At 55.9% G+C, this 16,671-nt stretch overlaps 1 protein-coding gene across 3 annotated transcripts in view; it reads left to right on the top strand.

Moving 5' to 3' along the window:
- The window catches only part of ZFAT (zinc finger and AT-hook domain containing), a 205,903-nt gene that overhangs the window by 42,068 nt on the left and 147,164 nt on the right, over positions 1 to 16,671 (top strand). For all 3 annotated transcript variants that reach the window (XM_070075863.1, XM_070075861.1, XM_070075862.1), the window contains exon 3: positions 13,817 to 14,065. In XM_070075863.1, the coding sequence (XP_069931964.1) occupies positions 13,817 to 14,065 (249 nt within the window). The remainder of the gene's footprint in view (positions 1 to 13,816; positions 14,066 to 16,671) is intronic.

Raw genomic sequence — 16,671 nt, 5'->3', positions numbered from 1 at the left:
AAATAGGATGATATTCTAGGTTGAAGTGGATATGGAGAAACAGAAATTCTTAGTTCCTGATTGGTAACCCTCTTTCAGAGAGCATTCTGATAGAACCTAGAAAACTTCTTTTTTTTTTTTTTTTTTTTTTTTTTTTTGACAGGCAGAGTGGACAGTGAGAGAAAGAGACAGAGAGAAAGATCTTCCTTTACTGTTGGTTCACCCTCCAATGGCCGCCGCCGCCGGCGCACTGCGGCCGGTGCACCGCGCTGATCCGATGGCAGGAGCCAGGTGCTTCTGGTCTCCCATGCGGGTGCAGGGCCCAAGCACTTGGGCCGTCCTCCACTGCACTCCCGGGCCACAGCAGAGAGCTGGCCTGGAAGAGGGGCAACCGGGACAGAATCCGGTGCCCCGACCGGGACTAGAACCCCGTGTGCCGGCGCCGCAAGGCGGAGGATTAGCCTACTGAGCCGCGGCACCGGCCGAAAACTTCTTACACTTCCTCTGTGTAAGCAATTTTTCTAGGAATATGGCCAACATAGCCATCTTTAATGCTATTTACAACAGTATTTATGGTAACTTGTTCATAATAACACAAAGTTGACAAGAAAGTAGCCGTCATCCAGAAAAGAAAGGTTAAGCAAATAATGCGTTATCCATAGAAGGAAATACTGGATAGGCGTGAAGAGAATTAGGGGATGTTAATAATACTGTATTGTAGACTTGAAATTTGTTGAGTAAGTAGACTTAAACACATGCTAGCCTTTCTCAATGCCCTTTTCTTAACTTCTGTGTTTTCCTGACTTTTGTCTCTTTGATTATTTTCTTCTGACTGACTTTACAGTTCACTGATTCTATATGTACATTTTTAAGGTAAAATTTGCACAAAATGCAATTTGCTAATTTAACAGTTTGTAAGTGTAAAATTGAATGATTTTTCATATGTTCACAATATTGTGCAACTATTGCAGCCTCCTAATTCCAGAACATTTTCATTTTCATTTCAAAAAGAAGCCCTGAACCCACTAGGCAGTTATTCTCATTGTCTTTGCCTTTATCCACAGGAACCACTGAATTTGCCTGGTCTGTAATTTTCATATGAATGGAATCCTACAACTCGTGGCCTTTTGTGTCTGGCTTCTTTCAGTTAGCTTATGTTTATAAGGTTTATCCATGCTGTAGCATGTATCTGTATCTCATTCCTTTTTATGGCTGAAAGAGATTTCAGTGTATAAATTGTCCATCCGTTCATTTGTTGATGGACATTTGAGTTGTTTGCACTTTTTGCCTATTATGAGTAATGCTTCTTTGTGTTTAAGTTTTTGTGTAGATTAATGTTTTCATTTTTCTTAGGAGTGGAATTGCTGGGTCATTTAGTTTCTCAGGTGCCAAGCTGTTTTCCAATGCAGGTGCCTCAGCTTACTTTGCCTTCAGTATGTGAGAGATCCATTTGTTTTCATATTTTTGATTAAAGGCATCCTGTGGGTGTGAAGCAGTATCGCACTGTGGTTTTCATTTATATTTCCCTGTGATTTAGATCTTCCTGGGGGAATTTAGATCTTTATCTATTCTGAATTAATTCTTTATATATGGAGTGAGGTAGGGCTTCTGGATTTATTCTTAAGTGTTTTGTTATCTCTTGGACTTTTTGATAGTAGCCATCCTAATAGGAGTGATGTGATATCCCATTGTGGTTTTAATTTGCATTTCCTTTATGATTAGTGTGATATCAAACACTTTTCACATACCTGTTGGCCATCTGGATGTCTTCTTTAGAGATATGTCTATCAGCTGTTTTGCCCATTTTAAAAATCAGATTATTTGTTTATTTGATATTGAAATGTATTAATTCCTTATGTATTTTGGATAATAATCCCTTAGAAGATATGTGGTTTGCAAATATTTTCTCCCGTATGGGTGCTGGTTCTAGGCCTGGCTGCTCCTCTTCCTATTTTTTTTTTTTTTTTAAGATTTATTTATTTATTTGAAAGTCAGAGTTACACAGAGAGAGAAGGAGAGACAAAGAGAGAGAGAGGTCTTCCATCCACTGGTTCACTCCCCCATTGGACGCAATGGCCGGAGCTGTGCCAATCCAAAGCCAGTAGCCAGGAACTGCTTCTGGGTCTCCCATGTGGGTGCAGAGACCCAAGGACTTGGGCTGTCTTTCCCAGGCCATAGCAGAGAGCTGGATCAGAAGTGGAGCAGCCGGGTCTTGAACTGGTGCCCATATTGGATGCAGGCACTGGAGGCAGTGGCTTTACCTGCTGTGCTATAGTGCTGGCCCCTGCTCCTCTTCTGATCCAGCTTTATGCTATGGCCTGGGAAAGCAGTAGAAGATGGCCCTAGGCTGGCGCCGCGGCTCACTAGGCTAATCCCCCACCTGCAGCGCCGGCACACCAGGTTCTAGTCCCGGTCAGGGCTCCGGATTCTGTCCCAGTTGCCCCTCTTCCAGGCCAGCTCTCTGCTGTGGCCTCGGAGTGCAGTGGAGGATGGCCCAAGTCCTTGGGCCCTGCACCCACATGGGAGACCAGGAGAGGCACCTGGCTCCTGGCTTCGGATCAGCGCGGTGCGCCAGCTGCAGCGCACTGGCCGCAGTGGCCATTGGAGGGTGAACCAGCAGTAAAGGAAGACCTTTCTCTCTCTGTCTCTCTCTTTCTCACTATCCACTCTGCCTGTCAAAAAGAAGAAAAAAAAAAGAAAAAAAGAAGATGGCCCTAGTGCTTGGACTCCTGCACCTGTGTGGGAGAGCCGGAAGAAGCTCCTGTCTTTGGATCAGTCCAGCTCTGGCCATTGCGGCCATTTGGGGAGTGAACCCATGGATGGAAGTCCTCTCTCTCTCTCTCTCTGCCTCTGGGTCTCTGTAACTCTGCCTTTCTGATAAATAAATATATCTTTTAAAAAAAGGAATAAAAAATTAAAGCTACAGAAAACAAAATCAATGTACAAAAATCAATAGCACTTCTACACAATAACAATTATATTTTCTTTTTTTGTTGTTAGTTGCCCAAGTAGCTTAATTCAAAAAAAAAGTTTCTTTTTTTATTTTATTATTTTTAAAAATAACAATTTTATTATTTTTTATTTATTTGAAAGGCAGAGTTACAAAGAGAGAGAAAAAGGGAGGGACAGACAGAGATATTTTCCATCCTCTAGTTTACTCCCTAAATGGCTGCAATGGCCAGTGCTGGGCCTGACTGAAGCCAGGAGCCAGGAGCTTCTTCTGGATTTCTCGTGTGGGTGCAGGGGCCCAATCACTAGGGCCATTTTTCTGCTGCTTTCCCAGGTCGTTAGCAGGGAACAGTCAGAAGTGGAACAGCCAGGACATGAACTGGTAGCCATATGGGATGCTGGTGTTGGAGGTGGTAGCTTCACCCTCTATGCCGTAACACTGGCACCCTAAAAATGTTTTGAAAGACATTAAACTCAGCCTCTTGGAGCTGACATTGTGGCACAGCTAGTGAAGCCTCCCATATGGCCTGGCTGCTCCACTTTCCAATCCAGCTCCCTTCTCTCTCTCTCTCTCTCTCTCTTTCTCTCTCTCTTTCTCTCTCTCTCTCTCATTAGCTCCCTCTCTCTGTGTAACTCTGCCTTTCAAATAAATCAATAAATCTTTTTTTTAATAAACTGAGGCTTCTCATATGAGAAAATTTCCTCCAAAGCTTTTCATTAATTATTCCTAGTCTGTCTTTTTTGCTTCGTGAAAGTCCATAAAATCTCCGGCTTATAGGGCTTAGCTTCTCTCTAATGCTTTCCATTCGGGCTTAACCTTCACAACTCATTTTAAGTTGAGAGATACTTGTGATGGTTTAATTAAACCCGTAACTAAGTAGTAATTGATTTATTATTTTGGTCTCCCTTTATAGCGGGAAGTTTCCTAAATCCTCTGGTTTATTTTATCACCTTTTAATCTTGATGGTTGTGTAGCAAGTGGACTGTGGAAGCACCTTCACTTTCTTGTTCTCCTGGTCAAATCTCTGGTTGTGATTCAAGAAGGATTCCTGTAGTGGAGCGAGCTCATTCCCTCTCCCTCACGTGTGTGTCTCTATGTGTGTGTGTGTGTGTGTGTGTGTGTGTGTGTGCATGTGTGCAGATGCAAGTGTGATCCTTCCTTTTGGATGGAGCCCGGGCAGTTGGGCTTGCCTGAGGAACGATTTTTTTTTTTAATAATTTAAAAAATTTATTTGAGAGAAAGGGTGGCAGATGGACAGAGTTCCCATCTGCCATAGGCCTCCAACATTTGGGAATGGGCCGGGGCTAGACTGGGGGCTGAGGTTGGGAGCAAGGAACTGAACCCAAGCCTCTCACATGGGTGATGGAAACCCAATTATTGAACCCTCACCACTGCCTCCCCCATAATCACACACTCACCTCCCTTTAGACACACACACACACACACACACACACGCACACACACACTGCAGGCCCCCAGATGTGGAGTGTGGGCTTCCTGGCTGGTGTTGGGGAGAGCCTCGCACTGGCTCTCGTGTCTCCGCCCCCCTTTCAGACTCTCCTCCCCTCTCTTTTTGTTTTGTCCTTCCTTGCCCTTCCCTCTTCCATTTCAGTATTCCTGGGCTGAGTCTGCTGCATGCCGGGGTCCCAGGCACTGTGCCGCTTGGTTCTGCCCCCGTGGCTGGCGAAGGCAAGTCGGCGAGAGATGGTTTGAGCGCAGCACGGGGCGTGCTTCTGTAGGGCTGAGTCTGGGCTGCTGAAGAGGGGCAGCTGCTCTACTTGGAGGGTGCAAGGTGGCTTCCCCAGCAGGTTGATGTCTAGATCTCAGTCTGTGGGCTCTCTCTTCTGGGTGTTAACCACAGGTAGTCATGTGTGTCTGTGGGGATGCTGTCACTAATGATCCAGTGACTCCTGAAACCAGAGCCTGTCCATCCTGGCCTGGGTGTAGTGGGAACGGCGCCCGTCTTAGAAGCAGACTGAGGTTCCAGGGCTGGCACTGTCACTTGCACGCCAAGAGCTCTGCTGGCAAACGTGATCCCTGTGCAGTTAGAAAACGATGCCTTGTTCTGGGAGTTGGTAACAGGCAGTGCTTCTGTGTGAAGACACAGCACCCGTGCTTGGCTGACGTGGCCCAGAGGCCATGCAGAGGGCTTGGCACCTGGAACTTGTCCCGCCCCTCCCACCATGGAGGTCCCCGGCAGCCTGCTGCTTATGCCATCTGTCAGGAGACAGGATAACTGGCCTTTTCCTGAGACAAGGGTACGGGCTGCCCACGGTACTGCCTTGGCCTGTAGAGTGTGCCGAGTGCCTGGGCGCCTCCCACATGCAGAAAGAGCATGTAGAGTGAGTGGGTTCACATGGGGCCTGGTGCTGTGGGAGGCTCTCAACTCCTGTAGGAGGTGTTGGGCACGTGCTGCCCACGGTGTGACCTTGGCATGTAGAGCGTACCCGGTGCCCAGGTGCCTCCCTGTCCTCATCCCCACAATCAGGGAGGCCGTGGAGTGAGTGGGGCCATGTGGAGCCCGGTGCTGCGGGAGGCTCTCAACTCCTGCAGGAGGTGTTGGGCACGTGCTGCCCACGGTGTGACCTTGGCGTGTAGAGCGTGCCCGGTGCCCGGGTGCCTCCCTGTCCTCATCCCTACAATCAGGGAGGCCGTGGAGTGAGTGGGGCCAGGTGGGGCCCGGTGCTGTGGGAGGCTCTCATCTCTTGCAGGAGGTGTTGGGCACATGCTGCCCACGGTGTGGCCTTGGTGTGTAGAGCGTGCCTGGTGCCTGGGCACCTCCCACATCCTCATCTCCTGCCCACGTCCTCATCCCCACAATCAGGGAGGCCGTGGAGTGAGTGGGGCCAGGTGGGGCCCTGTGCTGTGGGAGGCTCTCAACTCCTGCAGGAGGTGTTGGGCATGTGCTGCCCCCGGTACTGCCTTGGCGTGTAGAGCGTGCCGAGTGCCCGGGCCCCTCCCACATGCAGGAAGAGCATGTAGAGTGAGTGGGTTCACATGGGGCCTGGTGCTGCAGGAGGCTCTCAACTCCTGCAGGAGGTGTTGGGCACATGCTGCACGGTGTGGCCTTGGCGTGTAGAGTGTGCCCGGTGCCCGGGCACCTCCCACATCCTCATCTCCTGCCCACGTCCTCATCCCCACATGCAGGGAGGCCGTGGAGTGAGTGGGGCCACGTGGGGCCCAGTGCTGCGGGAGGCTCTCAACTCCTGCAGGAGGTGTTGGGCACATGCTGCCCACGGTGTGGCCTTGGTGTGTAGAGCGTGCCCGGTGCCCGGGTGCCTCCCCGTCCTCATCCCTACAATCAGGGAGGCCGTGGAGCGAGTGGGGCCATGTGGGGCCCTGTGCTGTGGGGGGCTCTCATTTCCTGTAGGAGGTGTTGGGCATGTGATGCCCCTGGTACTGCCTTGGTGTGTAGAGCGTGCCCGGTGCCCGGGTGCCTCCCACGTTCTCCTCTCCTGCCCATGTCCTCATCCCCACAATCAGGGAGGCTGTGGAGCGAGTGGGGCCGTGTGGGGCCCGGTGCTGTGGGAGGCTCTCAACTCCTGCAGGAGGTGTTGGGCACATGCTGCCCACGGTGTGGCCTTGGCGTGTAGAGCGTGCCCGGTGCCCGGGCGCCTCCCACGTCCTCATCTCCTGCCCATGTCCTCATCCCCACATTCAGGGAGGCCGTGGAGTGAGTGGGGCCACGTGGGGCCCAGTGCTGCGGGAGGCTCTCAACTCCTGCAGGAGGTGTTGGGCACATGCTGCCCACGGTGTGGCCTTGGTGTGTAGAGCGTGCCCGGTGCCCGGGTGCCTCCCTGTCCTCATCCCCACATGCAGGGAGGCCGTGGAGCGAGTGGGGCCGTGTGGGGCCCGGTGCTGCGGGAGGCTCTCATCTCCTGCAGGAGGTGTTCAGGGCGCAGGTCAGAGTGCGCTGTTTCTGTGTTCTGATGGTCATCAGGCGACACGGGTGTGAGGTTCATGCCTCTGGGGCAGCCAGGGCTCCGTTCAGTTCTGGCTCTGCCAACAACAGTTCCGCGACCTTGGGGAGAATTGATATTTTTAGCCTCCGCGTCCTCTGCTATAAACCAGGGATGATACTGACGCCTCCCTCTGGGGTTACACGAGGACACGCAGGCCAAGTGCTTGGTGTGGTGCCTGAGCTGCACGCGCTTAGCCATTGTTCCTGCCGCCGTTACTCACGTGGCCTTCCCGCCATGTAGCTGGTGTGGGGCTGTAGAACAGGGTGCAGTCTGTCACCACTACGGCGACGCTGTATTCCTCATAACCTGAAAGGCTCACGTGCCCTCCTTTCTGATAAATAATTCAGCGGCTCCCCGATTACTTCCAGGCAGACGGACTGTCAGGACCCTGAAATGTTGTTCCGTCAGGAGTTTCTGAAGCTCTCCAGCCGCAGAGGAGAGCACCGGAGGGCTGGCTGCTCTCCTGATCCTTGCGTTAAGGCCAGGCTCCCGGGCCCAACACAATCTGAATGCCCTTAGCTCTGTGTAGGACTTTTTGGTGTGGGAGTTATTTGGAAGTGAAGAAATCAAGAAAAAGGTGCACATCCCGGCAGCATGAACAAGAGTGGATGTCCATCAAGGGGCTGCGTGATCTGACTGCAGACTGGCTGGGCAGGTGCTAGTGGCTTAGATGTTCCAGGTCAGAACATTGACGAGCATGGCCGTAGTCTAAACAGTTGCCGCCCGTCGGTCACCGTGCGCAGCTTTGTAATGGATGGCCTACGACAGGGACTTGGGAGGGTGCAGGCAGCTGCGTGTGGACGTTTCCTGCTCCCTAACTGCAAGTCTGTGCCCTAGGCTGCTCACTTGGCCCTATTCAGATATGTGTGCCCCACACCCGAGGGCAGGGGACACCACACGGACTCTGGTTGGGAAGAAGGACACTCACAGCCCGGTGCTGCAGGCTCACTTAGCATCTGGTGTCACAGCCTGGCACTGCAGGCTCAGGTGTGGTGTCACAGCCCCGCGCTGCAGGTTCACTCAGTGTGTGGTGTCACAGCCCCGCGCTGCAGGCTCACTCAGTGTGTGGTGTCACAGCCCCGCGCTGCAGACTCAGTGTGTGGTGTCACAGCCCCGCACTGCAGACTCAGTGTGTGGTGTCACAGCCCAGCACTGCAGGCTCAGTGTGTGGTGTCACAGCCCAGCACTGCAGGCTCCGTGTGTGGTGTCACAGCCCCGTGCTGCAGGCTCACTCAGTGTGTGGTGTCACAGCCCCGCACTGCAGACTCAGTGTGTGGTGTCACAGCCGGCACTGCAGGCTCAGTGTGTGGTGTCACAGCCCCGCGCTGCAGACTCAGTGTGTGGTGTCACAGCCCGGCACTGCAGGCTCAGTGTGTGGTGTCACAGCCGGCACTGCAGGCTCAGTGTGTGGTGTCACAGCCCCGCGCTGCAGACTCAGTGTGTGGTGTCACAGCCCCACACTGCAGACTCAGTGTGTGGTGTCACAGCCGGCACTGCAGGCTCCGTGTGTGGTGTCACAGCCCCGCGCTGCAGACTCAGTGTGTGGTGTCACAGCCCCGCACTGCAGACTCAGTGTGTGGTGTCACAGCCCCGCACTGCAGACTCAGTGTGTGGTGTCACAGCCGGCACTGCAGGCTCCGTGTGTGGTGTCACAGCCCCGCGCTGCAGGCTCAGGTGTGGTGTCACAGCCCGGCACTGCAGGCTCAGTGTGTGGTGTCACAGCACTGCAGGCTCACTCAGTGTGTGGTGTCACAGCGCGGCACTGCAGGCTCCGTGTGTGGTGTCACAGCCCCGCGCTGCAGGCTCAGTGTGTGGTGTCACAGCACGGTGCTGCAGGCTCAGTGTGTGGTGTCACAGCACGGCAGGCTCCGTGTCTGGTGTCACAGCCCGGTGCTGCAGGCTCAGTGTGTGGTGTCACAGCCCGGAACTGCAGGCTCAGTGTCTGGTGCTGAAAACCGTGCCGGTGCCTTGCAGCTCTAGCTGCCATTTCCTTCCCGTTGCCGACAGTATGTTTGCACCCCCAGCTCTCAAGACTTCTGTAAGGGCCACAGGAGGAAGTAGCTGGGGTGGCGGGGGTGGTGCTGGGACGCACCGATGAAGGGCTGACGCCGTTGCCTCTTCGACGTTGGGCTGCACTCTCTGTAGCGCTCGCGTTGCCCTATGGTTGCATCTGGAAGCGTTCCGCTGAGTGTCTGCCTCGCTGGTCTTCAGCCTTGGGTCTGCAGCAACTGTTTTCTGACCAAGAGGCAGTTGTGCCCAAGCTGTGGATTGAGAGCAGGGTTAAGTGACTCAGTCCCTTTCTTCCTGTTGCAAACCTGGGATGTGCGGAATGATTTCTATTTCCTGTCCTCACACTACCAGTCATTTATTTATTTATTGTCCCCTCCATAGCAACATATCCAGCCTGTTTGCCACTCTGTGGGGTCTGGGAATTCAAGCACCACCACAGACTTTGGGGTTTATGATAGAAGGTGGGGAAAAGAGACGCTCGGGATGCAGTGTAGACGAATTATGGTGCCATGTGGATCAGTTGGGAGACATGGCCGTTCTGCTTAAGTCTCCCAGAGTGGCCTCTGGGAGGAGGTCCTGGGATCCGAGATGTTAAGATTTGGATTAGGGTTGGGTGGGTACCAGCAGGGGCACAGTATAGGGGAGTGTAGACACAGGATGATCTGTGTGTGGGGGGAGCTTTAGAAACCTGTGCTGAGCAGTCAGGGGGGTGGTGGGGTGCACATGGCTGCGTGTGCTGAGCAGTCAGGGGGGTGGTGGGGTGCACATGGCTGCGTGTGCTGAGCAGTCAGGGGGGTGGTGGGGTGCACATGGCTGCGTGTGCTGAGCAGTCAGGGGGGTGGTGGGGTGCACATGGCTGCGTGTGCTGAGCAGTCAGGGGGGTGGTGGGGTGCACATGGCTGCGTGTGCTGAGCAGTCAGGGGGGCGGTGGGGGTGCACATGGCTGCGTGTGCTGAGCAGTCAGGGGGGCGGTGGGGGTGCACATGGCTGCGTGTGCTGAGCAGTCAGGGGGGTGGTAGGGGTGCACATGGCTGCGTGTGCTGAGCAGTCAGGGGGGTGGTAGGGGTGCACATGGCTGCGTGTGCTGAGCAGTCAGGGGGGCGGTGGGGGTGCACATGGCTGCGTGTGCTGAGCAGTCAGGGGGTGGTGGGGTGCACATGGCTGCGTGTGCTGAGCAGTCAGGGGGCGGTGGGGGTGCACATGGCTGCGTGTGCTGAGCAGTCAGGGGGGCGGTGGGGGTGCACATGGCTGCGTGTGCTGAGCAGTCGGGGGGGTGGGGTGCACATGGCTGCGTGTGCTGAGCAGTCAGGGGGACAGTGGGGGTGCACATGGCTGCATGTGCTGAGCAGTCAGGGGGGCGGTGGGGTGCACATGGCTGCGTGTGCTGAGCAGTCAGTGGGGTGGTGGGGTGCACATGGCTGCATGTGCTGAGCAGTCAGGGGGCGGTGGGGGTGCACATGGCTGCGTGTGCTGAGCAGTCAGTGGGGCGGTGGGGGTGCACATGGCTGCGTGTGCTGAGCAGTCAGGGGGGTGGTGGGGTGCACATGGCTGCGTGTGCTGAGCAGTCAGGGGGGTGGTGGGGTGCACATGGCTGCGTGTGCTGAGCAGTCAGGGGGCGGTGGGGGTGCACATGGCTGTGTGTGCTGAGCAGTCAGTGGGGCGGTGGGGGTGCACATGGCTGCGTGTGCTGAGTAGTCAAGGGGGCGGTGGGGGTGCACATGGCTGCGTGTGCTGAGCAGTCGGGGGGGTGGGGTGCACATGGCTGCGTGTGCTGAGCAGTCAGGGGGGGTGGTGGGGTGCACATGGCTGCGTGTGCTGAGCAGTCGGGGGGGTGGGGTGCACATGGCTGCGTGTGCTGAGCAGTCAGGGGGGCGGTGGGGGTGCACATGGCTGCGTGTGCTGAGCAGTCAGGGGGGGTGGTGGGGTACACATGGCTGCGTGTGCTGAGCAGTCGGGGGGTGGTGGGGTGCACATGGCTGCGTGTGTGGGGCTGGACCACGTGCTGAAGGACCTGGAATGCCAGGTCTGAGAGTCGTGGGGCAGTCACCCAGCAGGTTGGAAGTTTCTGAAGCCGGGCAGTGACGACATAACGACGTGGAGGGGAGTAAGCCTGGACGGGGGCTGCACTCAGGAGACGTGGGCAGCATCCTCCCTGAGGACGGAGGACGGATTTCCTGGACAGCTGAGTGAAGGGGCCCAGAGAGGAGGGGGAGGAGTCCCAGGCAGCTCCCTCCTAGTGTTGTGGCTTGGGGGCTGTGCGGTCTCTGCTGTTTCCAGGAGTGCTTGTTCTCCCGTCAGAGGTGGGCAGTTGACAGCACTGACTCTCAGGGCTGAACGATTCCGGGTTTGTTAGGAATACTTCATTCTGGGCTAACCGGTTGGCGTGGAGGACCTGAATCATGGATGCAGCACTACGGAAGATGCGTTTCTGTCACCTGTGCCGTGCTCCCAGGGAGGACCTTGCGTTCCTTCTCTGACCACCAGATGGCACACGCCCATCAGTCTGCTGGATGCAGGGCCCGGCGTTGGCTGCTGAGGGGCACAGAAAACGATCAGGACCAGGACTGTGCCTTCAGAGAGCGTCAGGTCTGCGGGAGGAGAGCGCTCTCCCCTGAGGCATGCAGGAGGCACTGCGGCTGCTGTCAGTCAGCCCCGGAGTGGCCCTGGGGTACCTAGAAACTGCCAAGGCTGCCTGAGAGGTCACTGCCAGCCGCAGATTCCGGGGTCCCCAGGCCTCCTTTACTTCCAGCTTCTAGTGCGGGGTTCCCTGCTGTCTCCCTCAGTGCACTGATTTGCTGGAAGGCAGCTCCCAGAACCCAGGAGAGTGCCGTAGTTAGGATTCCAGTCTCATTACTGCCAGTACTGGAGCTTTTCCCCAGGGGAGCTCCTCGGCCTGTGTGTCTGGAATTCTTACTGGGGCTTACAACACACGCCCACCTGGAGGCTCAGACCAATGCCCCGTTCTCCACCTGCTGCAGAGGGGAACCAAGTGCCCTGCCCCAGCCCCCACCCTAAATTCTGTTGTTTGTCTCTGGTGGCAAACAAAGACACTCCTGTTGGGAAGGGGGCCTAGAGGTCACCCCCTAGCCACAGCCACAGCCTCATAGAGCATTTCAAAGGAGTGGCTTCTCTGTGAACGGCAGGGGCCCCGGGCCCGTGGCTAGGGGTTAGACCGGGCCACTGACCTCCATGAACTGGTGGGCACCGTGTTTCCACAGCTGCTGTGGCATGAGGTGGGTGTTTCAGAGTCTGTGCCGCTCGGATTCTCTGATGGTGATTGCGCGTCTGTGGGTTGCGTAAGTGCAGTTGCTGTCAAGAACAATAGGGGAAGTTTTAATGACTTGGAGGCCTTGTATCCCGCCTTCCCCTCCCTCCCGTGTGCATAGGCTGGGCCTGCTGCAAACACAGTCCCTGTGCTCCTTGGTGGAATCCAGTGCTGGGACAGCGTCCGAGGCTCTGTGTCCAACGCCTGTTCTATCTTGTCTGTCCCTGGTCCTTTGTGTCGTTTGGTGCCTTTCCCTGTTCTTCCCCAACCCTGCATGCCCCAGGCAGGTGGAAGGCAGGCCGCACTGGCTGGAGAGGGCTCAGATTTGGTGTCTTGGCCGAGGCTGACGTTGCTGTGTCGCTGGGGAGTGGAGGCTCTGCTCCCGCAAGGGACCCCCTTTCCTGGGAAACGCTCCCCTTCCTGGAGCCAGGCCACCCTGAGTTCTGGGGTACCCCATGCCCTCGTGGGTTCCCATGGTCCTGCTGCCCTCTCCCGCAGGCTGGCCCAGCAGCCTGCCACTCTGATTGTGAGCCTGTGTGACCGACTTAAAGGATCCTTGCCGTGCTGGCAATGGACAGTGGCTGGTGCTTCACTGTGCAGAGCCCCAGCCTCAGCCTCCCAGAGAGCAGGAAGGGACAGCCTGTTCTACAGATGAACCTGTGCCCAGGTGCTGCCGGTACCTAGGACTCCCGCCCCTACCCTCGAGTTCAGGTTCAAAAACGGTTGCTGCAGTGCTGTGCCCCAGCCAGATGACGGCTGTGGAACTGGGGGCGGCTCCCTGCCTGGCCCTGCTCAGGGCACTCTCAGTTCACGTCACCTGAGACCAGGCTGTGCCACCTCATGTGAGCTGTATGGGGTGCTCTGCTCCCACCTTGACTCCCACCTCCCTTCCGGAGAAGAATGCATGAACCTTGAACGCCGATGAAGAGGAAATGCAAGTTGTGCCGTGCCTTGGAAGTCATGCCACAGCAGCTTATCACACCATTTAAAATCACCGGGTCACTAGGAAACTTGACGCGTATTGCTCCTGCCTGGAGCCCTGTAATCTGTGGCTTTGGGTTGTAATTACTGTTTCTCTTTCTCTCCAGGACAGTTTGACTCTCATAATTATGACTCCCTGCAGTCTGAACAGTTGTGCACCTCGTGGAGCGGATGACAGGCTCAGCAGCCTTTGTTAGCCTCTTGCAAAGGGGTCCCCAAGAGTTTCAGTGGAAGCTGGGGTTCCCAAGGGCAGGATCACAGACCAGGGGGCCAGGGGCCGTAACCTGAAATCCTCTGGGCTTCACAGACAGAGCACAGGCTCTGATAAACGGATGCCTCCTATGGGAATGTTGCACAGCCATTATCCATTCAGATGCAGTGACGTTAGCCCAAAGCTGTTGTTGGCAACTGATAATTTCTGGACTCACTATGGACTTTTAACCTCCTAATAGAATGTGAAGCCTGCACCTGTGAGGGTGCTTCGCAAAGTTAGTAGAAAAGTGGAATTAAAAGCTTATTTTTGGTGCAGATCATGTTGAAACCCATGCACAGTTTTTCTCATAATGTGCATCTTGCATGACCCCTCATATTCTCCCAGTTGGAAGTTGAGTGTGTGCCCTGCCTTGTGACCCTGTGTGACTCCATCACGGCCTCTTGTTTCCTTTGTAGAGTTTCTGGTCATGAAGAGGAAGAGGGGCAGGCCTAAGGGTTCCACAAAGAAGCCCAGCGCCGAAGAGGAGCTGGCGGAGAACGTCGTGAGCCCGAGTGAGGATGGGGCAGGGGCCACCGAGGAAGGCAGCCCGGCCCCCAGCAGCCTGGAGTGCAGCAAGTGCAGCCGCAAGTTCTCCAACACGCGCCAGCTGCGGAAGCACATCTGCATCGTCGTGCTGAACTTGGGCGAGGAGGAGGGGGAGGCAGGTGCGTGTGGGTGGGGCCAGCTGCGGCGGCTTCCTGGGACAGGCGTCACCGCAGAGAGCAGTCCCCACGGCGGGGTCTCACTTGGAATCAGCACCTGCTTACACAGGTCTCGCCGTGTGGTCACTGGCCGTCACTCCAGGCCATCTCTGACATGGCTATGTCATCCAGTCTTTGACGCTCGGGTCATGCAGGGCAGGTGGTGTTGTGGACGCTCTGGGTTGCACAGAAAGGTAGGACACACTCTGAACCCTGGGTGAGTCTCTGGGGGAGAGACGACAGGGTTTCAGAAAGCAAAATATTACCAGGCAAGAAATCGCCCGTGGGGGACAGCGTTCTGCTGGGGAGTCAGGAGTGGGCCTGGTGTCCCGGTCAGGCGGCTTTTGGATCCCAGGAGGGAGGATGGTGCCATGGAGGGATGCGGCCCTGTGAACAGAAGGACCAGGAGGCGGGTGCTCAGACCCCTTGGAGGGATCTGATTGGCTCTCGGAGGCCGAGGACTAGAGTGAAGTGGGCAGATGGTGGAGGAAAACGCATGATGGTGACGGTCTCAGTCAGGGTGTAGCTCTGCTGCAGTTGGTGAGGGAGGCTGAGGGGGGTGGGTGTGGGCAGGAGATGGAGTTGCTGCAGTCCAGACTGCTGTAGATGACCGCCTCGGCAGAGGTGGGATGCCAGGCTGTGCCGGAGAGGCCCCTGCCTGTAGATGACCACCTGGGCAGAGGTGGGACGCCAGGCTGCCCCGGAGAGGCCCCTGCCTGTAGATGACCACCTGGGCAGAGGTGGGACGCCAGGCTGTGCCAGAGAGGCCCCTGCCCGTAGATGACCACCTGGGCAGAGGTGGGACGCCAGGCTGTGCTGGAGAGGCCCTGCCTCCAGATGACCACCTGGGCAGAGGTGGGACGCCAGGCTGTGCCGGAGAGGCCCCTGCCCGTAGATGACCACCTGGGCAGAGGTGGGACGCCAGGCTGCCCCGGAGAGGCTCTGCCTGTAGATGACCACCTGGGCAGAGGTGGGATGCCAGTCTGCCCCGGAGAGGCCCCTGCCTATAGATGACCACCTTGGCAGAGGTGGGATGCCAGGCTGTGCCGGAGAGGCCCCTGCCCGTAGATGACCACCTCAGCCGAGGTGGGATGCCAGTCTGCCTTGGAGAGGCCCCTGTCTATAGATGAATACCTCAGCAGAGGTGGGATGCCAGGCTGTGCCGGAGAGGCCCCTGCCCATAAATGACCACCTGGGCAGAGGTGGGACGCCAGGCTGCGCCGGAGAGGCCCCTGCCCGTAGATGACCACCTGGGCAGAGGTGGGACGCCAGGCTGTGCCGGAGAGGCCCCTGCTGCTGACTTTGAAGTCTTCAGACTTCACCTTATGTTAAAGAAGCTCTTGCTGTTAGTTGCTGCTCAGCCGTCACCTGGGAAGTGGTACTGCCTAAGCACGTAGCAGCAGCAATATGCTTGTCTGGGTTTGAGTTCCAGCTTCAGCACCTACTGACTTCATTCTTCCTCAGTTTCCCAGTCTGTAAAATGGGAATAGAAGCGGTCGGTGCTGTCTCACGTGGTTGCTTTGAGGGCTCAGGCAGGATTTGTAGAGTCCTCAGAATGGCGCCCACTGTGTCAGAAGCACCCATGAGTGTCATCCGTTCACAGCCGTGTGGGCATGGTGCTGCCGTCATCTTTCCTGGTTTACCGACAGGGAGTCAGACACTGAGGCCAGGTAATTTGTCCAGTGTCCTTCAGTTACTACGGGAAACCTGGCCTTTGAACTCACACCATGCTACTCCGAATCCCTACTCTGAAGTTGTTAAGTTTGCCTCCCTACAAGGAAGCAAGACCCTTGGTGTGCAAAATCCTAGCACAGACTGGGTGAATTATTGAGTACTGAGTTCATCAGCTGACTCTGGTTTAGCCACCAAGACTTACTGCCAGCAGCTGTGCAAGTTGTGGAACGTGTAAGACATTGTTCCTCCCCTTCAGACTCTCAGGCAGATTATGTGAAACCCTACCTGGCTGCCCAGGCCAGTCCGGATCACAGACCCGGATTCAGGCCTGGCAGCAGGACGACAGCTGTCCCGAGAGGGGGTGCGAGTGACCGCCCTGCCAGGGGTGCCATGGTTGCCCAGGGATAGGAATCTTGTTTCAGACCTTAATCCTTTCAGCAAATGAACGTAGAAATGAGATGATTGGAGGAGGAAGGATTAGGCCAGACCTCCCCTGAACCTGCAGCTCTGACTTCCGGCAGATTTTTTTTTTATTTAAGTATTTGAAAGCCAGAGTTATACAGAGAGAGGAGAGGCAGAGAGTGAGCGAGGTCTTCCATCCGATGGTTCACTCCCCAATTGGCCGCAATGGCTGGAGCTGTGCTGATCGGAAGCCAGGAGCCAGGAGCTTCTTCCGGGTCTCCTACGCATGTGCAGGGGCCCAAGGACTTGGGCCATCTTCTTACTGCTTTCCCAGGCCATAGCAGAGAGCTGGGTCAGAAGTGGAGCAGCCGGGACTTGAACCTGTACCCATATGGGATGCCATTGCTTCAGGCCAGGGCATTAACCCACTGCACCACAGCGCCGGGCCCTGGTGGATTTCTTAAGCAGTGGAGTTTGTGTAACCGAATCTTCTG

Source organism: Oryctolagus cuniculus, chromosome 6 (genome assembly GCF_964237555.1).
Source record: "Oryctolagus cuniculus chromosome 6, mOryCun1.1, whole genome shotgun sequence".
Classification (NCBI taxonomy): domain Eukaryota; kingdom Metazoa; phylum Chordata; class Mammalia; order Lagomorpha; family Leporidae; genus Oryctolagus; species Oryctolagus cuniculus.
Note: the sequence above shows the minus strand (reverse complement) of the source record. Positions and strands in the feature narration are given on the sequence as shown.